General features: G+C 36.9%; 1 protein-coding gene across 1 annotated transcript in view; it reads left to right on the top strand.

Annotated features, from left to right (window-relative positions):
* The window catches only part of CDH19 (cadherin 19), a 117,794-nt gene that overhangs the window by 81,725 nt on the left and 12,957 nt on the right, over window positions 1-23,112 (top strand). The window contains exons 6-11 of the mRNA XM_075142160.1: window positions 2,615-2,734; window positions 3,379-3,543; window positions 4,316-4,500; window positions 5,690-5,943; window positions 9,072-9,208; window positions 17,270-17,391. Coding sequence (XP_074998261.1) covers window positions 2,615-2,734; window positions 3,379-3,543; window positions 4,316-4,500; window positions 5,690-5,943; window positions 9,072-9,208; window positions 17,270-17,391 — 983 coding nt within the window. The remainder of the gene's footprint in view (window positions 1-2,614; window positions 2,735-3,378; window positions 3,544-4,315; window positions 4,501-5,689; window positions 5,944-9,071; window positions 9,209-17,269; window positions 17,392-23,112) is intronic.

Raw genomic sequence — 23,112 nt, 5'->3', positions numbered from 1 at the left:
ATATTCAAAAATGCATGTTTGAAAGCCCACAGGCATATTCAGTTAATTTGTCTCTGCCGTGATATCCATTTTCACATAAATGTTGTGAAACAGTATCATGGTTGGATTGTCAATTACATCATAGAATGATGTAATTAATGTGATTAATTCTATGATTACATCATAGAATGATGACATCACGTCATGGCTGGACTGTGAAGAGGTGGGGTTTTGGGGTTTTTTGTTTGTTTTTTTTTGGGGGGGGCTTATGTGTTAATTGGTTGTTTTAAAAGATATTATTTGTATCTGATCAATTATTCTTCTCTCAACCTTGGAGTTATAAAAAATGGCTTTTTGGAGTTTTTGAGTACATAATATTAACATTGTAATTTCTATCACTCAAATACAAATGTCTAGGTAAACATGATTCCATTCAGCAAATGGCTTGTTTTGCTTGCTGCAGGTTAAATGTATAAAGAAATACAGGCTTCATGGCAGTGAAAAATTAAAAACTGAAAAAGTATTCTAAACCCAGGATAACATTTTTCTTCTGCTTATTACATAGTCCATATTTAATGTAGAGGTTCATATAGTGATCATGAAATCTTTGTCCTAAGAAAATGTGAGGAACTATAGTCCTGTCTTTACATGGTCTCCTGCCACCCCAGTTTAAAAATAATCTTCCTCCTGAGAGTGCAGATCTGTTATTGCTTCCCTCCAGGTTAGCTCCCTCTTTACCAGATGCCCCTTGCCTGCTCACCTTTCCGTTATATCCACCAGCTGCATCTCACTGAGCCCAGCTGGGCAAATTCCATGCTTCTGCCTTCTGCTATACTCTGGAAGAGTCAACAGGCAAGCAGAAAAGTAGGCTGGGGCTTAAAGAAGCAGCAAATGCTGGTTTAGATTCAACATTTCTTTCTAATGGTTAGAAACTGTGTAGAAAATAAACCTACCTTTAAATGAGTGAGATGCAAAAACTGTAATGATAACTTTGCAGTCCTATATTTGTTGGATTTTATTCCTGATTTATTAAATATGGTGCTCTAAACAAGTCCATTTCTAAATGTAGTTGCAGGCACTTGGGTTTATTTAGTAGAAAATGGCATTTATAACAGACTGTACCTATTGGATTATTCATAGTTCTTGATCCCTTCCTAACCAGCACTCCATTTTTTTTTTCAAAGCAACTGAGTGCTCATCATGCTAAATTGTTTTAGAGGATGAATTTCCTGTATTAGTTAGAACAGTTTCCATAGACCGCAGCTGATACGAAGTTAACAGCTGTGTAGCTGAGGATTTCCTTTACCTTTCAGTCTTACTAAAGAACAGTTATTTCTGAAGCATATATGTGCCCTGATTAAATATTAATCTGTCATTTTATCTTTAAATTTCTCCAGAGCAATAGGAAGCAGTATATATATGTATACATCTATACACACACCTAATACACACATAAATGCCAGAAGTTTGGTATTGTAAGTATGTTTTGAAGGACATATAACTCCAAAATTTTGTGGCATTTAATACATTTTAGTGTATCTCCACCCTGAGAGAAGATAACATGCATTATAGAATCACTTGGAGTGCTGCTGAATAAACTGAGAGAAAATGCAAAAAAATATTTTTTTAAATAATCAAAATATTTAATTCAACATAACCTTATATGAGAAAGCCTTCTTCATTTCTATTTGAAAATAAAACTATTGAACTGCTAGAAAACTCAGAAGTTAATATATTTGTTTCATTGGGGATTAATATCAGCTTTGAGTTTGCCATAAAAAAGGTGTTTCTGGTCTAACTCCTTGCACTCCATCGTTTCTTCTTCTTTTCTCCTCCAGCATAACTATACAGCTATATTGGTAAGCAGGTGCAACCATGTGAACGTATGCCAGAAACTTTTAGAAAGTAGCTTGATTTCCTGCTGTTCCTCATGAGAAGTGATATTTGTACTCTTATGCAAAACCTAGGTGAGGAAAAAAAGACAAAAATAATGATAACCTTACAAAATGATGTTACTGTGAATATTTTCTTTTAAAGATAATCATCACTGATGGTGCCATGAGATTGCTGTCAATCTAGGATATAACCAGCTTCCAGCTAGAGACAAAATCAAGCTCTGCAGATTGATTCTGCTGTGTCTTTTGTATTGGGGATTCTGCTGTGACTCTTGCACTGGGACAGGCTAATTAAAGACTCAAGGATAAAAAATGTTATCAGAGCCTTGTTATACTTCCTGGCTGCTTTGCTTACTAACAATTAATTTCTTTATCACCAGTGGGCCTACTGGTGATAAAGTGACTGTGTTTCCTTTTTCCCATGGGAAACTTCCATAAAATACTTTGAACAATTTAGGGAAAAAGGCATAAGATACATAGTATTTTAAGCAACATAAATATAGAGCTGAAAAGTCATATGTTGTTTATTTTTGTTTTAATTGAAAATTTGAATGCAACAAGAAGAGTTGCTGAGAAAATATTTTCCCTTTTTAATGATAAAGTTTAGAAGGTGCCATTTCAGGACTGTTTGCTAATATAGCTGGTATGTTAAAAGGTTTTTAAAGAGTTTATATTTTGTAATTGTGAGATAATTTATACAAGAAGAAAATAAACATATTCTATTTTATTTTTTCCTTGAGGTACTTCGGTTACACAGGTAACAGCTACAGATGGTGATGATCCTTCCTATGGAAATAGTGCCCGTCTGCTTTACAGTCTCATTCAGGGACAGCCTTATTTTTCTGTGGAGCCAAAGACAGGTAGTACAAATTATCTTGTAAATTGAAAACATTCATAAACTATCAAAAAATGGGTGCAAGCAAAAATGTCTTTCTTCATTTCAACACAAAGATCAACTGATATGACCATACACTTGTACATCGTTGCATAGTTCCTAGATCTAAAAAAAAAATCAATTTCTTTCTTATAGGAAGCTGAAATTATTTCTCTCTAGACAATCAACAATTTATTTAGCAAATTATCTTGCTAAAGAAAAGAGTTGGATTCTGAGTACCCCATCCAACAAATGGACCTAGGAACACCTCTGGCTTAACAGTTCTACGACTCATTATGTGATGTTCCTATCTCTATGTTGGAGAAATATGATACGTCACATCCCTCCAAAATCCTGATTTCTGGGGAAGAAAGAAGGTTATATATGGTAGAGGAGATATATGGTGTGTTCTGCTCCCCAGAACTCTAAGTATGCAGAATGGATGTGTCATACAGCATAGACGTTGCCATGAGTACTAATTCCCAGTATTAGGACAGTTGTGCTGTGCACGGTCTAGAATGTAAATTCATAACTGTGTCCAATGATGCATTTTATACCCATATTATATGGTCAAATGTCGGGGAAAAATGGGACTATTATATGTTGTTATATTATATTTTTCATTTTTAGGGGTCATCAGAATGGCTTCCCAAATGGATAGAGAAACAAAAGATCAGTATTTGGTCATAATCCAAGCCAAAGATATGGTTGGGCAAGCAGGGGCATTTTCAGCAACAGCCACTGTTACCATCAACCTCTCTGACATCAATGACAATCCACCTAAATTTCAACAGCGTGAGTATAGGCTACTTACAGTAGTCGAAGTCTTGAGGAAATTTAGATCTACTGTAGCTCTATTAAGTTCACTGGTAGGTCTTTTCAGAACAGGTCTGTGCTTTAACTTCAGCATATACATTTAAATAAAAATAAAATAACATAAATCCCCCACAAAAGCTCAAAAACGAAAAGGAAAAGAAAACCTATCATTACAAAAGATCTCAGACCTGCTGTTTTTATTGTTAGGTTTTGGAGACAAATGACTTACTAAACTGCTTTCCATATAGTTTCCCCTACCTAAGCCTAAAATCTGGGTAACGGGATATTTAGTATCATTTTCGCTCACTTACTTTCTTTTTCTCTTCTCTTCATTCTTTGCTGACAGATACTGTAAACTATTTGGCAAATGGCGTGACCTTCTCTCTCCAGGGAGTTTCTAGCAGACATGGGAGCTGCTAGCTGGTCCGTCAGAAGAACTAGTGAAATGCAGTTGGGAAGTGCTGCCCTCCACTGTTTTTTCACCCTGTTGGTTCTCCTTAGCTCTTTACTGCTAAAGTGGGGCTGAGAGAGGAGGACTCATGAGTGGAAAGGTTGTCACCCCCTGCCCCCAAGATCTATCAATTGCTGGATTAGATCCATTGCTCTGATAAAAGCTGGGGGCTTTCCCCAACTTTCTGAGAGCCTCAGGCCATCATAGCTACAACGGTAGCTACAACATACCTGCATACAACAACGTAGCTACATCGTAGCTACAACCATCACTAAACTGTGCCAATATTTGTTTCTTTAGGACTCTACTATATGAACGTCTCTGAAGAGGCTCCTGTGGGCACTACTGTAGGCAAAGTCTTTGCAGAAGACAGCGACATAGGGGACAATGCAGCCATGAACTATTTCATTGAAGGAGATAGCTCAGACGTTTTTGACATCATTACTAACAATGAGACTCAAGAAGGAATTATCTTATTAAAAAAGGTGAGATCTCAGAAAGCTTTTAAAAAATCTCTGAATACTGGAAAGAATCTCCTCAAGCAAGCTGGATGTTTAGAAAAGGCCTATTGTTTTAGATTCTACTATTTTTTCTTTCTTCAGGTTTTGTGATTAGTTGGAGATATTAGGGGGATAAAAAGAAACGTGCTTTTCTTTCTGTTTACTTTTTTTTGTCTCATTCCTATTACTTCTGCATGCAATAGTGGCAGTCAAAGTATCTTAATGTTATTCCTAGCTGTGCAACACAGTGTATCCCATTATGAGAAAATGTTCTCTCTTCTGTGCATCATCTGTAAAATCTTTATCAATAAATTGTACACAATATTTCCTCACTTCCAACAGCTCCTGTTAAACTTAACTGAAGCCAGAATGTATTACAGTATTAAATAGCGGAGTTTTTGTTATGACATAGCTTTGAAAAGACACTAAATGCATTCAAAAAGATACCAGTTTATGAATTAAGATATTTAAGAAGCTTTGGTACTGTATGATTTATTTTGGAATCACTTAGGAAGATTTCTGGGTCATCTGGGTCATCATCTGAAATGATGATAGAGTCTGATAGTCTAGTGAAATCCAGGAGCCTGAAGAACTGAATGCTATTTTTTTTTTTTTTTTTCCTATTTGGATTTATTACAGTTCAGGAAGGTATTTATTTAGTATTTCTCTTTTTTTTAATTACAGAAAATAATGACTATCTAAAATAGTAATATAACTATGTGTTTATTAAACACTCGTTGCCTTCTGGAATTTATTTCCTTTAGAGACTAGATTTTAACGTACTCAGCTTAACCCCTACAGATTAACTGATTCACATTGTTTATGTAAGAGTAAAGAATAGTGTTCACTAAGGTTACACCTATATTGGAAATACAAGTACTAATAGAAGAAGTTGTTTTTCTTAGGGCTGACATTCTACAGGAAGACTTCTTTTACAGTGCTGTTTAACTATAACATAAAAGCCAGTCTACATGTGAAAGCAAACAATGGCATAGCATAGTTTAATTTTAAAATGTTTTTAACATTAAAAAAGAAAACTTAGAAGTAACTACTTTTGAAACATTCCCAAAAGAAGGGCAGCACTATTTTGTCTTTAATCTCACACCACTTATTGAACTGTATTTAATTTAAATGTGGAGAAAGAAATATTCCACATCTCTCTGTTTCTTAACAGAGAGTGGATTATGAGAGCAAGAGGAGATACAGTATTCAAGCAAAAGTTGTAAACAGATACATTGATGACCGTTTTCTGAAAGAAGAACCATTTGAAGACAAAACCTTAGTCAAAATCAATGTGGAAGATGCTGATGAACCTCCAGTTTTCACCTTGGAGAACTATGTGATGGAGGTTGCTGAAGCAGCTGTGAGTGGCTCATTGGTGGGCGTTGTGACTGCTAGAGATCCAGACAATGATGACTGCCCAGTCAGGTACCTAACTTAAAATGTGAACAGGACTCAAATATAAACGTAGCTGGGATTTCCAAAGGCTATTTCTGTGCCCTACCTTGGCTCATGATTACAGTTAATCATGCTTTCATTGTGATAGCCTAGGTTATTCTAGGTGTCGTGGTTTAACCCCAGTAGGCAGCTAAGGACCACACAGCCGCTCTCTCACTCCCCCAGCCAGTGGGATGTGGGAGAGTATCAGAAGGGTAAAAGTGCAAAAACCCATGGGCTGAGATAAAGACAGTTTAATAATAAAAAAGGAAGGAAAAAAAAAAAAACAACAAAGGGGGAAAAAACCCAACAACAAAACACCAAGGAAAAAAACCCAAAAAAAAACCAAAAATTGCTCACCAAAAAAAAAAAACAACCAAAAAAACCCCAAAAAATTGCTCACCACCAGCCGGCCGATACCCAGCCAGTCCCCGAGCAACGGCAGCCCTGGCCAGTCTCCACCCCTTCCCACTTTTATTGCTGAGCACAATGTCATATGGTAAGGAGTATCCCTTTGGTCAGTTGGGATCAGTGGTCCTAGCTGTGTCCCCTCCCAACTTCTTGTGCATCCCCAGCCTACTCGCTGGTGGGGTGGTGTGAGAAGCAGAAAAGGCCTTGACTTTGTGTAAGCACTGCTCAGCAATAACTAAAACACCCCTGTGTTATCAACACTGTTTTGGTAACAGATCCAAAACATAGCCCGCTACTAACTACTACGGAGAAAATTAACTCTATCCCAGCCAGAGCCAGTACACTAGGTTAAATCTTGCCTCCCAGCCCAAAATCTAAATAAATGAGCTTTGTTTGTGCATCTTTGCAATTACTTTGAGATGGCATAATATTTCAAACAGTAGCCTGGAAGAGGTTGTGCATAACAGCAGAGCTAGGGTACCACAGCCAAACCTGTAAGTGCCTGGAAGTGTTCCAGTCTGTTCCCAATAACTTCTGGAGATATGGAGAGATGGGCTCATTGCTGGGAGGGAGACAGAGAACAGCCCCACTGGCATCTGCTCAGCTCAGCGTGACCAAAAATTTACCAATTCCCTACATCTACCACAATTGCCCCGTAGAGATATTATATAAAAAGAGTCCCCCAGGCTTTTAATTTTGCAAAATAATTTTGCTGTTTCTTAAGGGAGAAAAAAGGTAATTAATCTTTAACAGGGGGTTTATAATTAAAATAGCTTCTTGAGTTACTTGACGTCACTGTACTGTGCCATTTAGACAAGCTAGGATCCAGGGACAAACGGATGAGACACAAAATAACTTATGGTGTGTGTATTAACTTAGCAGATTCCTAATAGCTGTATAGAAATATATATACATATAGCTACATATAGCTACGACATCAGAGGTTTAGTCAATGCAAGGCCATTTGCTATGATTTTGTATTCATTTACTGTTATTTAATAAGGTAGTCACTGTTAAATTAAATAAGAATAAATAAAAATATACATGTACTTTTTTTTTCCAAAAAAGGCTTTGTTTTGTGGTTTATTTAGATGACTGCAGCATCTCCTGTGAAACATTTAAACACAGTGCATATTTATGACTTCTTAGTTTGAAATATTTTGATGGAACTTGTTACAAAGGGAATATGTCTGCATAGTCCCAAAACAGTGATGCATATGTTGCATCACTGAGTTTCTTTAAAATAGAGCACGTCACTTCTAACATAAAGCTACGTTTATTGGGCTAAGTGTTGTGCATGTGAATCTAATTTTGAAACCATTGCTATCATAAATGACAGTGGTTGCATATAATATAGAAAACCAGCTGTGTTGCACTGTGCATCCCAGTTTTCAAATAAACAAAGTAAACAAAGACATGCAACAAAACCTCACTACCTCAATAATAAAAAATAACTAAAAAATATCCAACATAGATTTTCTCTAAATCATCTATCAAGAATCAGATTACCAAAAAACCCCCAAACAAAACAAAACACCAATGTCAGAAAACCCTAAACAAGCTTTGGATGCAGAGGATGAGGAATACTCACATTAAAAAAAAAAGAAAAAAAAAATTTGAATTGTAAATCCCTAAAATAGACATTTATAAGTGTCACATCTTTGGCTTAAATGATAAGAACTTTCACTGACTGTGTTGTGCCTATTCCTTGATTTATCCTCTTACTGATTTTCAAAACAGACAGAATGTAACTATAAATAACTATAACTATAAATAACAAGTTACAGAATCATCCAACCACTGGCACATAATGTGAGCTGGTGTCCCAAGTGCCGACAGGAGTCAGAAAGACTTGGTCAAGCACAATTAAAGGTACAATAAAAGAGGGAATAATTGCATATGGGAATTCCAAACTGGAATGATAAGAACCTTCCAACTCTTCAAACAGGTTTTATTTCCATTAAATAGAACTAGGAACTGTGATATGTGGTCTTTTTTGTACGTTATGAAAAATATTTGTAAATTTCCTTTCCATTTGAACCAATATCTTTGTTGTCTTTTTCAGGCCATCTCTGGCCTGTGACCAGTGGTTAGACTTTAACAATTTGAATGGTATGTACGTATGTACATGTGCATGTGCGTATCTGCATACAGACATAGCATCCAGAGCCTTTTAAGTGAAGACTCAGGAACACTGGACTCGTTTGCAATCATCTCCTGCATTAGGATTTTGTACCCTACCTAGGTGACACCTCATTAGACAGATGTCTGTCTGTCTTTATAATGCCCGTTCCCTTGACATCAGAGCATGTCAGAAATGATAAAATAGATTTGCCATTATACCTCCACTTAGCTGTTAGTGTTATTCATTTCACAAGTGGCACTTTTGCTATTTCTTTTCAACAAAGTCATTCACCTGCTGTGAGCCTGACTTAGAAGTAAGAATGAATAATGCATTTCAGATTCAGTTCACATTAATATAGATCTGAGACATATTTAGTTTTATAAAAAGAAGAGCTTTGATCTTGGCAGCAGTGAATTTTAAATGTTTATAAGTGTACATTTTTCATGATTTCTGAGTTGTTGTAGCACACATTTATATGTATATATGCACAGCTCTGTTTTCTCAACTGACAATAGCTTTCTATGTCCTTGATTCTGATGGAACATTTCAGTATTAGGGAATATCTTTACTTTTTTTGGTGCAGGTACTCTATTGTCCATGGCACGCATTTAAAGAGATTGTTCAGCATCAATGAACACAATGGAACAATCATTACAACTAAACCTCTGGACCGAGAGATAGCTTCTTGGCACAACATAACTGTTACAGCCACAGAAACAAGTGAGTAAGAAATTTAAGGAACGCTGTGTTTTATATACTGCGCACTGTAATTATCCCCTGAATATGCCTTCTTTTAAGTGGAGAATACATGCTTCTTTCTCGTTATATTACTGTTGCTTGCTACATTAGGAGCGTTATTAAAATGATTAGTTAAATAGAAGTGGAATGTATTTGAGCTCCAAGGTCATGTGTTCTTTCATAAAAGATGACCTTATAAAAAAAGAAAGGAAATTGTAACAGGATTGAGACTGTAACGCTTTCAAGTTACACTGAAGCATATGAATTACTCCTGCAGTGCAAGATCTTATGTTAAATTAGACCCTGGTTAATTTCACACCAGATTTTTGACTAGTGTGAAATTAGCCAAGGTCTAATTTAACACCAGTCAGAAACCTGTGGCTCATTAATTGTGAATGTAAGGTCTAAATCAGCTAGACTTCTCTTCAGTGACAATTAAATCTGTGAAGCATCCTTTATATAGATTTCACCTGTCAGTTGGGTTTGAAAGTCAAATGCAAATTGCCTCTGTTTGTGCTTTTGGTGATCTGGTTGCCCTAACTCTTGGACAACAATCTAGAAAATTAACAGGTACTTATTCATAAGGCAGTTTAACCAGATTACTGGGATATTATTTAAAAACTAATCACATCCATCCTCAGGAAGGGGAAAAATCATATGAAACTAGAGTCCAATCAATAAATCAGACAGGTTTTGCCAAATACTTTTAACATGTTTTTTCAATCCTGAATCTCATTTAAATGCTATTTATTGCTAAGACTACCTTAAGCACGTATTCATAAATTGCACTATTCCCAAAAGGGAGCATTCCTTGTATATATGTAGAATATTACTACTAGAAGTTAAATATTGGATAGTCAGTAGCCATTTTCATTGAAGTCTTTATTTTGTGTTTGGGAATTGATAGTATTTTCTTCCTTTTCAACTTCTCTGTGAGTTTTTAAGCATGAATGTATTTTACTTCTCATGTTGCTGGGCAGCTGGCAGGTGTTAGTAAAATTGATCTCTGGCATATTTTTGTCATGTCTTGAATAGCGCTATGGAAACACAGCAGGATGACTTTGGCCTGGACTTTTCTGTTTAGTTAAACAATAAAATAGGAAAGAACCAAATGTGACAAATGAATAAGTGTCTCCTGCAGCAAAAGAAAGTGAGTTTTTCACAGTAATGAAAGTTATTGTAGAGAAACCGAGCCCTCATTATCTTCATATTCTTATTCTTTATTTCTTTAATGATGATAAGGTCACTATCTATAACACTATATTCAAAAGCATTGAAGTTAGGTCACCTTAGTCTGGGCATACCTGAAATGATTTATATTATGAACTAGTAGCATTTTATTCCTTGAAATACAGTCATAACATACCCTGTGTGTATGAGACATTTGGTGGATGACATTGTGGCTCCACTGAAGCCAAATCAAAACGCCATTAGAGTTCATACACTCAAGATATTCATTGCAGCTGAGACAGATATTGAAACTGCATTACAACAGCAACCTCTCTAGGGGCCTATTGAGGTCCTGACATTCATAAAGGACACAAGCCTTTTGCCTCCATTGCAATGGCAAGGATCAGAGATTAGTAAGAGGAGCTTGCCTCTATTATTGCAGACTTTTGGTGTGGATCATCTTATCCTCATGCCATTGAGATAACATGTTTTAAAGGTACCCAGAAGTAGATCTAATTCATTGGACCTTAAACACAAGCAGTTGGAACCTACAATCTGTTGAATCATATTAATCTTTATGCCTAAAATGGTTCTAGCTCAAGAGAAATCAAGTTTTCTTTGATCAGTTTTTACTTGCTTGTAATCAGCTTCCATCTAGTACAAGGCTGAAGCACAGCAGCATTCTAACCATGCATGAGAGCAAGAAGTCCTTAAGTCATCAGCTTTACTTAACATTGATTTACTGAGTCAGATGAAGATTAACTGACAATTAATTAATTTAGAAGAGTGAATCTGCTTCAGCTTTCTCTCTATTGAACTACAGATGACCAACACAAATTCCTAATGATAGCAACTGGCTTGAGCTTACTTTGATCCTCATTTCTCTACATGTCCATTAGAAAAGTGCACTACCAGTCGTAAGCAAACTTACCCTCAAGAAACAACAGTCATTCTCCCACTGGGTCTTGCAGATGTCCTCACATAGTGGGTTCCAGACCTACTACATGACTACAGAACTTACAGCTCTTTGAAGGTTTCAGTCATGGATCATATAATTAATTCAATATTTAACTGTCACCCCACTTTGTTGACAGACTTCACCCCATATTTTTGTTGACAGACTTCTAATTTTTTAGATTAGTCCTTTTTAAAATAGAAAAATTCATGTCCATTTCCTTTAGGAAGTAAAGAAATTTGCTTTAGCCTAAATTATAATTATAACAACAACTATTATTATTATTACTGTTATTATTATTACTACAAGTTTCCTTTTACTAGCTGATGACAATGCCAAGCTTTCTTTAATCCCCTCCAAGTATTGAGTTCTACTATGTCTCTAGAGATAGTCACTGCTTTTCTTCTCACACAGCTCCAAAATAAGCCGGTTACTAATTTTGGTCCCTAGTAATTAAAACATCAACTTCATTCTTCACACTGGTCCACCTATTGCACTTGATATCCTGTTCTGTCAGACCTTGTTTTTCAAGTTCTGATCTCTCTCATGCAGATTATGACAAAGAAATTTTCTGCCCATTGAAAGATCTTTAGCCTAATATAGGATTTGAGTACAATAGCTGTATTCAAACCTGAAAATTATTTTCCCGTGTACGGCATAAAAGACAAAATAAGTGTTGCCTACCAGCTTCCCCAATTGCAACCAAAGGAGTCACTCTGCTTCACCCAAAATCTTCATTAAATATTTACCAGATACTGATTCCAAGAGTGGCTTTGTAATGTGTTGCTCCCTCCCAAAACAAAACACCTGTGATTTCAGAAAAATTCAAAACTTCCATACAGAAATGTTCTTCCTTGTCGTTTAACCATACGCTGAGGAAAAAAAACAAACCAAAACAACCACAAAACAACAACCCAAATACAGTAAAGAAATAGAAACAAGACTATTACCAAAAATAATTAAAAAAAGAAGGATTATTTGGTAAAAGAAAACAGATGTGAATGGCAGCTCTAGGCTGAAAGGTGTTGTCTAAATGTTTGTGCAAACAGAGGGTAGGCTTTAAAACCAATATAGTATCCACAAATCTTATGAACAAACAAGTTAGGAATAGGCCAAAGTAGCTGGCTCCTTCCCATGCCACTTTGTATATGACTGAAGCCACCAAAGGTGGTTATTAAGTGTTACAAAGTTTTCCTTTCAATGCCAATACAACCAAATCTCTGCCCAACACATCCAATTCTGACTTAAGTAAAAGAGGTTGTCAGTCCTGCACTCTTGGTATTATTTCTAAAAGGAATGTGTGCTGCTTTTTATGTTTATTTAAAAAATAAGCTGAGCACTGTTTCATTGCCTATTGTATCATTATGGATGTTGGGATTCAACAAGAGAAGTGTCATCCCACAAAGAAGTATTTTTGAGATGATTCTGACAGATCATAAGCTTTGGTAAATTAGCATGACTCTAATGATTTCACAGGAGGAATAGCAATGTGAAACTGCTGAGTGTCTAGCCCTTTATCTCTGTGGTAGTTGCTTTTGCTGCCATTTCCTTTGGCAAAAGACTCAAAGCTATCAGCACAGATTCCATAAGATCCAAGAAAACAAATGTTTGCTCCAAGCAACTATGAATTATACATTAAAAAAGCAATGTAAGAACCAACCAAACCTGTACAGTTTGAAGTGAGGCAGAAAGGAGTATGTTTTGGTTTTCTCTTAATAGTTCATGTAACTAATTTAAGAAAATGCCTTAAAGACTTCTGAACAGCTCAGAAGCAGTGACATTAGCACCCATCATAAGGCATATTTTAACTATAATGCATATTCTTGGGAATGACATACTTCTGGTTTGGACAGAGCAGATTGAGATACTGATAGATATTTAGGTTGATAGATATTTAGTATTCCTGGAATGTCTTAAGATTATTTTATTCACTGGAAAATGCCTTCATTATGGTCCTTACCCTACAACACCTCCAAGTTAATGTGAACGTTACTGTTGCAGTGAAACTTCTTGCCGACGAGAGTAATAAATTACATTGTGGGGAGGGCAGACATTTCTCAGAGCTATGCCATGTAAGTGAAGATTTGATGTGCTGATAGGCAAAGGACTTCCAAGAGATATTCAGTATAGAATCATAGAATCATAGAATCATAGAATCATTTAGGTTGGTAAAGACATTTAAGATCATCAAGTCCAATCATAAACCTAACACTGCTAAGTCCACCACTAAACCATGTCCCTAAGCACCACATCTATGTGTCTTTTAAATACCTCCGGGGATGGTAACTCAGCCACTTCCCTGGGCAGCCTCTTCCAATGTTTGACAACCTTTTTGGTGAAGAAATTTTTCCTAATACCCATTCTAAACTGCCCCTGGCACAACTTGAGGCCATTTCCTCTTGTCCTATTGCTAGTTACTTGGGAGAAGAGACCAACACCCACCTTGCTACAACCTCCTTTCAGGTAATTGTAGAGAGCAATGAGGTCTCCCCTGAGCTTCATGTTCTCCAGACTAAACGACCCCAGTTCCCTCAGCTGCTCCTCATAAGACTTGTGCTCTAGACCCTTCAGCAGCTTCGTTGCCCTTCTTTGGACATGTTCCAGCACCTCCATGTCCTTCTTGTAGTGAGGGGCCCAAAACTGAACACAGGATTCAAGGTGCAGTCTCACCAGTGCTGAGTACAGGGGGACAATCACTTCCCTACTCCTGCTGGCCACACTATTTCTGATACAGGCCAGGATGTTGTTGGCCTTCTTGGCCACCTGGGCACACTGCTGGCTCATGTTCAGCCGGCTGTCAACCAGCACCCCCAGGTCCTTTTCCTCTGGGCAGCTTTCCAGCCACTCTTCCCCAAGCCTGTAGCGTTGCCTGGGGCTGTTGTGACCGAAGTGCAGGACTCGGCACTTGGCCTTGTTGAACCTCATACAGTTGGCCTCGGCCCATCCATCCAGCCTGTTCAGGTCCCTCTGCAGAGCCTTCCTACCCTCGAGCAGATCAACACTCCTGCCCAACTTGGTGTCATCTGCTAACTTACTGAGGGAGCACTTGATTCCTTCGTCTAGGCCATTGATAAAGATATTGAACAGAACTGTCCCCAATACTGAGCCCTGGGTAACACTGCACGTGACCGGCCACCAACTGGATTTAACTCTATTCACCACAACTCTTTGGGCTCGACCATCCAGCCAGTTTTTTACCTAGCAAAGAGTACGCCCGTCCAAACCGTGAGCAGACAGTTTCTCCAGGAGAATGCTGTACCTGCAGACCTTCCTTCCCTTGGTTTCAGGTGACATATTTATAAACATTTTAATTACATAAACAAATACTTTTTTCAGCCTAGTCTGCACACAAATTTTGTACCATGAAACTAGTATAGTTAGGTCTGATTTTTCCTTGTCTGAGGTAGTTATAGCAATATAAACTTGTGTAAATGCAGCAAATGCAGGAAAAAAGTGCCTTATATTAGCAGAGTTTATTTTCCTTTTCATAAGGGAATAAACCATACTGACATAGCTTTTATATCTAAAGCCAAAGTGGCTTTAGATAAATACAGTAACAAAGTGTACTTGTATAACAGCTTCTGTGAATACCATATGCCTAAGAATTAAACCTGTTGTGCAAATAATACTTGGAACAAAACTATAAGTTCAGTTTATGAAGTCTGTCAGCAGTGATGTCTTAGACATGTCTGGGCAAAATCAAACTTTTTTGAAAATATGTGTTTGGAGACCAGTGGATAGAATAGCTTTGTTGTTCCAAATTCAAAGTCTCAGCTTTCTGCCTTGGCTAGGGTTGGGTATCAGTGTCCACTGCAATTACTCCATGTCTAGCAGTGGCAGAAATATTTTTAAAGCATTTTGGTGAATTTTGGTGAAATTTTCTCCCAAAGCTTCAAAATTTCAAAATACTAAAGAAGAGGAAGAGTAACATAATTTCTTAAAGGAATGTGACCAATCGTGTGGTATCCATGATGTAAGAAGGCGCGGCTGCCTCCTCCAGCTGCTTCAGCCCAGGACCCTCCTGCCCAGCTGCTGGAGCCCAGCCTGGTGCCCGGGGACCTGAGACCCCTGCGCAGGCTCAGGGATGCAGCTGACACTTTCCTGTTTTGCAGGCTCAACCCATAGCAAAGCTGAGCATGTGTCCCAGAGACGCACACACACACAGAGACACAGAGGACACTGACACAGCTGTTCACGCAGATTGCCACAGACAAGGTGCTGTCTTCAGCATCATCTACATAAAGGACTCACATAAACCACAAGGGCAGACAGCCAAGACCCCTCCTCCTCTTCGGCTGGAGAGGCAGAAGGTCACGGGTGCGGGCACACTACTTTCCAGGTTCACAAGCGCACACACAGTCAAGGATCTCTTCAATACCTGCATGGACCCTCTGTCTGCCCAGTACCCCTGCCCAGATCCCAGGTCCTCTTATTCGCTTCATGGGTCCCCAAGTCACCAGCTAGTCCATGCTCGATGCTCACTGGCAAACCTGCAGCACTCATGCACTCATCCCTTATACACCCCACATTCACAAGTCTCCCCTGAGCGTACCAGCATGGATCCCCCTGAGGACCTGGCCTGGACCTAAGGACCCCCTACTCACTGTTGAGTCCAGCTTAAAGTTTGCTAGCGAAAACACACACACATGCCACGCACACCCAGTTTGGGGAAGATACAGACACTCATCCCCTGTGCCCCTGTCTGACTCCAGTAGCTGGCACCAATTTTCACTCACACATACGCAGGTCTCACCAGTAGCTGGTACTTACTTCCTGCAGCGCGCACACATGCAATGATAGAGAGTGAGATTATGCAGAGACAGCTAAGAAAAGATTTAATAAGAAGATATAAGATGATAGGACTGACTGGTGCTCAGGTGCAGGGCTCAGCCAGACAAGCGGACTGACTGGCCCCGTTTTACATGCAACCTTTTACACCCCTTTCTGAGTGCTCCCTCTTTGTTCCTCCCTGCATGCCCCCATGGGTCTGTACAGCTCCACTGATTGCTGTGCCCCTCCGGATCCGGAGTCCTTCTGGTTTACAGTTTTATCAGTTGCAAAGTCCAGGTTGATTTACCTGGGGAATTGTTGCCCTGTGGCTTCTGAATAGCCCATCAATTATCAAGAAGTTTGTTTCTTGTCATTTTCTCCACATTTGCTTTGTCAGGTCTGTGTCTTGGTATATTTTGTTGCTGTTTTCCCCTTTTTCTCCCTCAGTTTCCCAACTGACAAGGTCCCCTATCTGATAACCTCACAGGAATAAACTTTCTCACACTCTCACATGCCCCCATCAATTAGTGTGTCTGGCCAGGCTTGGTTCTCATCACCCTCTCCCTTATAGTTTGTCCCTCAGGTTTGTGTTGCTGTATGTTCTTGCTTATGGCTTCCTCCTTTTCTTGTTAACTCTTGTTGCATTGAATAAGGTCCTTGACCAGATACCCTTAGAAGATCAGACGCTCTCCTTCTGCATACCCTTCCTTACACATGACTAGTATAGTAAATTGTTCTGCGTGAACAAAATCTCATTTAATTTCTCCAGATGAGATTTTGTTTTTTACGTTTAAATCAGTTTCTGACTTGGTAAATTAAAGAGTGAAAAAATGAAAAATTTTATGTGAAATATCCTTATATATTTCAAGATATATTATTATAATTTAATGTGATGGATTAGTGAAAAGACAAAACCAAAACCCCACCGCAATTTGTAAACAGAACTCCAGCAGAGAAAGAAAATACCCTTTTTAATATGTATAGGCGATATTTGAACTCATTAAAAAGATTTAGTATAAAATGTGTCTGTAGGTCTCAGTGATTTTTTTCTTCTCTGAAGAATATAAGTAAAATTTTCTAATGCCTACATTAGTTTAAAATATGTAGTTGATTATAACTTTTGATTTCTATCTTTTTTTCACCATTAGGAAATCCTGAAAAAATTTCAGAAGTAAATGTGTATATCCAAGTTCTCGATGTTAATGATCACGCACCAGAATTCCCTAAATATTATGAAACATTTGTTTGTGAAAATGCAGTTTCTGGCCAGGTAAGCGTGAAGGAGTTAACTATCAGTTTTCTCATTACAATGAAGATTTGGTCTGAGATGTTACTATTTCCTTTAATATTGATTATTTCATTACTGTGAGTACAGGCTGTATTTTGTCTATTTCAAAAATTAGTTCTGTTGATATATGTATAGTTTGAAATTTAGATTTCAGAAGACTGATGTGTATTTTAAAACAAAATCGATACATCTCCTTGCTTGTCTACCAGAACAGGTAATAGAGAAATACAGACAGAAACTTCTGAAAAAAACAAACAGCATAAAAAACAGATTTGATTCATGTTCATGTCACAAAAGTTAAAACTAGGGCTGGTATTTACAGCAACAGCATAACATAGTCTGGAAGAACCAAACTCAGATCAGATTCAAACCGGATTAATTTTGTTCTTCGGTTAGAAATAATTTATTGTGATCTGAATTCAAACCCGTCTAGTTCAGTGGAAATATGAAGGTCTTTAAGTTACAGCCCTTACAACACCTTCCCTAGCTGGCAGCTTATAAGATTGTCATATTAAGCAATCCAAATTAAAAACTTGGAGTTTTTTTTCATTTCCTACTCACTCCGCAGGTGAATGGGGTCACACCAGTCAGCTGCCCTAACCCACCAGGTACTCTGCTGACTCTCCATTTTCCTCCACCCACTTTCCTCTACAGCTGTACATGTTTTTTAAGTGATCCAGTTCTACAGCCTAAGCCCCAAACTGTGCCATAAGCATAATGCCAGGCTCTACATAGGAGTCTAAAAGAAAACGGCAAAAAGAAAAACAGGATATTTAAAGTTAAAAAAAAAAATACAAAATGAGCAACAAAAAAAGCAACAACAAAAAGCTATAGACAGAAAAATCTATATGTTTTTTCACCACTTTAAAGCATTCTTTGGATATACAAAAGAGACCTTTGGGATATCTGTGATGGTTCCATTCAAACGTTTTGCTATGTTTTGATTTCTGAATCACAGAGCCTTTCTTTTTACACCAGCTTGTGTAAAAAACTTTGACCTTGGTTAGTCTGCAGTTAAATAAAGCTTTCTTTGTAGCAAAAGTAATTTCTTTACAGTTTTTTGCATCCATTTATATAGTTCTCTATCAGTAGTTGGTTTGTTTGTTCTGCATTTGCTAATTTTCCACTCTGCAAAGACTACCTCTGGTTCAGAGATACTTGGAGCAAGCCATTTCTTTTGGTCTTCAGGTAACTTATTGACAGATCAAAGTACAGGCATTAAAGCAAATGCCACTTGATGTTCCTTGTCTTCAAGACACCATGAATTAAATATGGAAGCTTATAAAATGGATATTTGTAATCCATGTTTTGGACTTGCCTACAATATAAAACCCCAGGTGATTTATTTCCCAAGGTTTTTATTATTCCATAGTTGCTTACTGATAAATAACATCTGTATGCTAGCCCATTAATGGCTACTTTTCAATAACAAATTAAGTATATATATATTAAGTATTTTGAGAATCACTGGAGAAAATTGTACTGTAAAGGACAGTAGTAGTAACAATAATAATAAACAGTTTGAGCATAGAATACAGAATTATTACTGTTTAATACTGTAATACCTGAATGACGAATGAGCAGGGAATTTTTCCCATTTTACAGACAGGCAAAATGTTACTCTAGATTTTCTTTTTTCTTTTTTTTTTTTTTTTATTTCATTGCTGTAGGGTTTTTAGAGTCACAGACATCTTTAGTTTAACCTTTGGAGGCAATGACTGTAATGATAAATAATCTTCTCATTAACAAATGATCTTAGGAAGAACAACAAGAAATTGTTACTAAAGTGCATAATTATCACAGTCAAAGTATATGATATTTTATTAAATGTTTATGATTTAAACCAGAATTGATAGCTGATGTATCTCCTTCAGTGCTATCAAAAATTAGTTTATAGATGCCCTGGTTGTCCACTGAATAACACAATTTACATTTCAGAAGAATCAGTTTAAGCAGTTGAAGGGCTTAATCAGGGCATTACATACCATTTAATTTTAGCCATATTTCTGCAATCAATTCCAAACAGCTCAAGAATCTGCTTACATGTTACGAGTTGAGATCAAAGCTTGTATAGATATTCTATCGCATTTCAATTTCTAAAGTAGCTAACTCTATCTGTCTATCTGGAAACGATATGCTTACAGATATTCTCAGAGATGTTTTGCACCTCTGAAATTCACTTGCTTCCCTGATCTCAGCTGCGTTGTGTCTGCTTTCATGAGATACTCTGAAATATATTTGCATCCCCCAGCTTATAGTGTTTGGGGGAAAGGAAGGAAAATCACTGTGGAAGGAAAGATACTGTCAAAAAATTAATTTTCTTATTTAGATTACTTTTTCTTGGTGTCTGCCTGGTTTACAATAAAAGCAAGGTAGAGTCATGTGGCAAAGTTATTTTTACATAGCCTTAGAGTATACTAGACTATGATAAAGAATGTGAAACACATTGTGAATAAAATTAATTGTTGTCCTAATTATCCAAACTCAGAAGCACTCAGTGAATGGTAGCTTCAATCTAGAGAAGAATGCTTGATTTTAAGTTTTGGATTTTCTGAAAGATTATAAAAAAATTCTTTGTCTTCTTTTATTCAATGAGTGTTGACCTTCATGTCCCTGTATAGTGGTTTTGTGAGAGTTACAGACATGTTTAGCTTAGCCTCTGAAAGACATTCAAACAAAAGGATTACGCTTCGGACTGTGGGATTATGATTTGAAATTTGACAATAAAAATGAAAATAAAGAAGATAGATAAGTCTTTTTGGGCATCATTCTAAATCTATTCATCATGTTTATTAGAACATTTTGAATGGATTTTTCACTATCCATTTCATGTTATAGTTCTGTACTATGCTATAATTGAAGTCAGCTGGATACTAACCACAACTAAAGTTTTCTTTTGCACATTGAAAAATCTCTTTCACTGCACCACCTGTATTAAATACATTATTTTCAAAACAACTCGAACATGAAAGTTGCTGTGTAAAATAGACTTCTATCCTACTACAGCTATAGCTAGTATCAGATCAAATAGAACAATATTAATAAGACATCCAAACCCAGGATTCCTTTTTGATTGGATCTTCTGACTTTATAACCATATGTAGACATGGTAAATGATGACCACAATGGGGTATTAATTCTTTACAGTTACCCTTTATGTGTGTGTACATTAACTATAAACTGTTGAATTCTGGAAGCAATATTCTATAAAAATAATCAGGACACAAAATGAACCAAATCTGTCCCAAAGATAACACTAGAGACATCCCAGCAAGAATGGATTTGTCCCAGAAAGCTTAATTTCCAAAGCATTAATGAATTAACTTAGCCTGAAATTGAAGCTTGAAAGTTTGAAGTAAGGTATATCAAATGCCTTACATCATATGTAAGCAAGCTGACCATCCAGAATGCATCTATTTTTATGCATGGTAATTTCAGTCCTTTTTGTGGATATTGGTCTTTCTTCATATCATGCAGGAAACAGATTTCAGCTGAAGACAAGCTGCATTGGATACACCTACATTCTGAATTAATGCTGTCTTCTCTAATGCATATTTATTTTGGCAATTCTGAGTTCCTGTAATTTGGGGATCACGTATGAAGTGACTTTGATGTTGCAGCTTGCTTAGTGATTTTTATTAGATCCAAAGAAGTGACTATGTATGCAGAACACTTTGAGTTAGAGGTAAGAAAAAAAAAACAGATTTATTTAGTCAGTACTTAGTATATAATAAAATAATCATCAGTTTCAATGAAACTGAAGAATGCTCATTTGATATTACTTCTCTACATAATGAAATGTTGACAGAAGAAAAGAGGGGAAATCTTTAACCAAATTTTAGGGGTATACAATTAATGTTAACAATGAGCAGTTTGCTAAAACAGATCCTTTCTAACAAATCATGATGTAAAATGATTTTTGATAGCAGAGAAGTGAAAGTGATGGATTAGTAAGCCAATGTTTATTAGTTCACCTTGCTATGTTCTCTTCATCTTTTATCAAAAACATCTCAGCAGTAGTGATAAGAAAATAAAAAGTTAAAAAGAAAAAAAACAATGAGGGCATCCCTTAGAGTATAAAAACATGGTGAAGCTGTGAAAGCACCATATATTCTAGCAGGCCTTTACTCTAAGCTACACCTGCAGATGCACTGAGTGACATTTTGAAACAGTGGGCACAGTGGCCCATGGAAAATTTCTTTTTCTGTTTTATACGGACCATAATTCAACAACATTATCTCATAGCAGAATGGAACAGGTAGGAAGAGATTATCAGCATACACAAACAAACATAAAAAGGCTCCTAAGTGTTATGGCATGAACTTTAAAATTGTTATTCCTTTGCTGAGATATACACCATTTTATTTATAGATGAGCAGAAACATCTTAAAGTAGACCCAGAGAAATCAGATAAATATTGTGCCAATTTGCTTTTCAAAAAAGAAATAGAAGCAGTCAAAAGGAGAACCTTGGTCTTGAGGTAGAAGGTCTACCTGGAAAATACAGGTATTGACTATAGTAATGAACATTTTATTCTCTTACCTGCACAAAACTCTGATGTCATCAAGTATTATTAAGCAAAGAGAAAAATCCTACTACTTGTAAGACCTCTGCCAATTTGAACAAAACCAGTTCTGTACTCCCAAAACAGGTGGGTGATCAGATTTCTTACATCTTATAAAACACAGCAGAGCTCCTATTGAAGGATGTTTGGTGGAAAACAAAACAAAAGAAACTAAAGCAGAAAGAGAAAAGTGGCAAATCTATTCCTACTTCTTTCCTAATGGGAATGGTAAGACTGTAGTTGGGTATGGGAGCATGCAAAAAAGAACTCCAAATTATACGCTCAGGGTACTCTAGCATCAAAATTAATAGCACTGATGGTTGTTCAGTTGGACAGTCTATGCCTTAAGCTGAACTTGGTAGAAAGAACGCCCTTACAAGCAGAAAGGACTGTAACAGAGAAGCTTTCTTCTTCCTTCCGGACCTCTCCATAACTCCAATTCAGTGAGACTACTTGGTGTTGAGGAAATAAATTTTCAATGAATTTTCATCAAGACTACCAGGCAGTCAACTGCTCCATACTCCATAACTTGTTATTTGCAAGACAAATAATACTCAGCTAGACATTCAATCCAGAATGGTTTACAGAAATTCTCTTCTATACAAAATAATTAATCAATATGAGATCAGAGCTGTTACAGATATCTTAGACTCCCCCATTGATGATATTTATTAGTTGAAAGTGCCCAGTAATCAGATGGATGGAGAAGTTGAGTATAGCAGACATCTTTTTGTGACCTTTGACCAAAGGAACCCCTGCTGTTCCCAGCAGTAATCTCAGTCTGTTTGGAAAGAAACAGTAAATGAGGCCCACCCACCATGAACTTAAATCAGTTTTTCAAAAAAAATTGAGTAAATTAATCTCATTTTTAAAGAAATGCACATTTTCAAATGGACTGCTGGATTATTAAAGCTTCTAGACTAATGAGACTTGAAATAAATTTTACAGCAATTAAATTTCAACCTAGTCAATACAACAACAGTTATAAATTTGCAGAAGCAACACATCATTCACTTTATTTTCTTTGTTTACAAACTAAAATATAGGGTTTTTTAAAACCTTGACTTACAAAGAATAAATGTAATTTTTCAGTCTGTGATGCCAGTTTCCCTGGCAAAAGGCTAGAATCTCCTAGGTTA

The sequence above is a fragment of the Calonectris borealis genome, chromosome 2, assembly GCF_964195595.1.
Source record: "Calonectris borealis chromosome 2, bCalBor7.hap1.2, whole genome shotgun sequence".
Taxonomy (NCBI): domain Eukaryota; kingdom Metazoa; phylum Chordata; class Aves; order Procellariiformes; family Procellariidae; genus Calonectris; species Calonectris borealis.
Note: the sequence above shows the minus strand (reverse complement) of the source record. Positions and strands in the feature narration are given on the sequence as shown.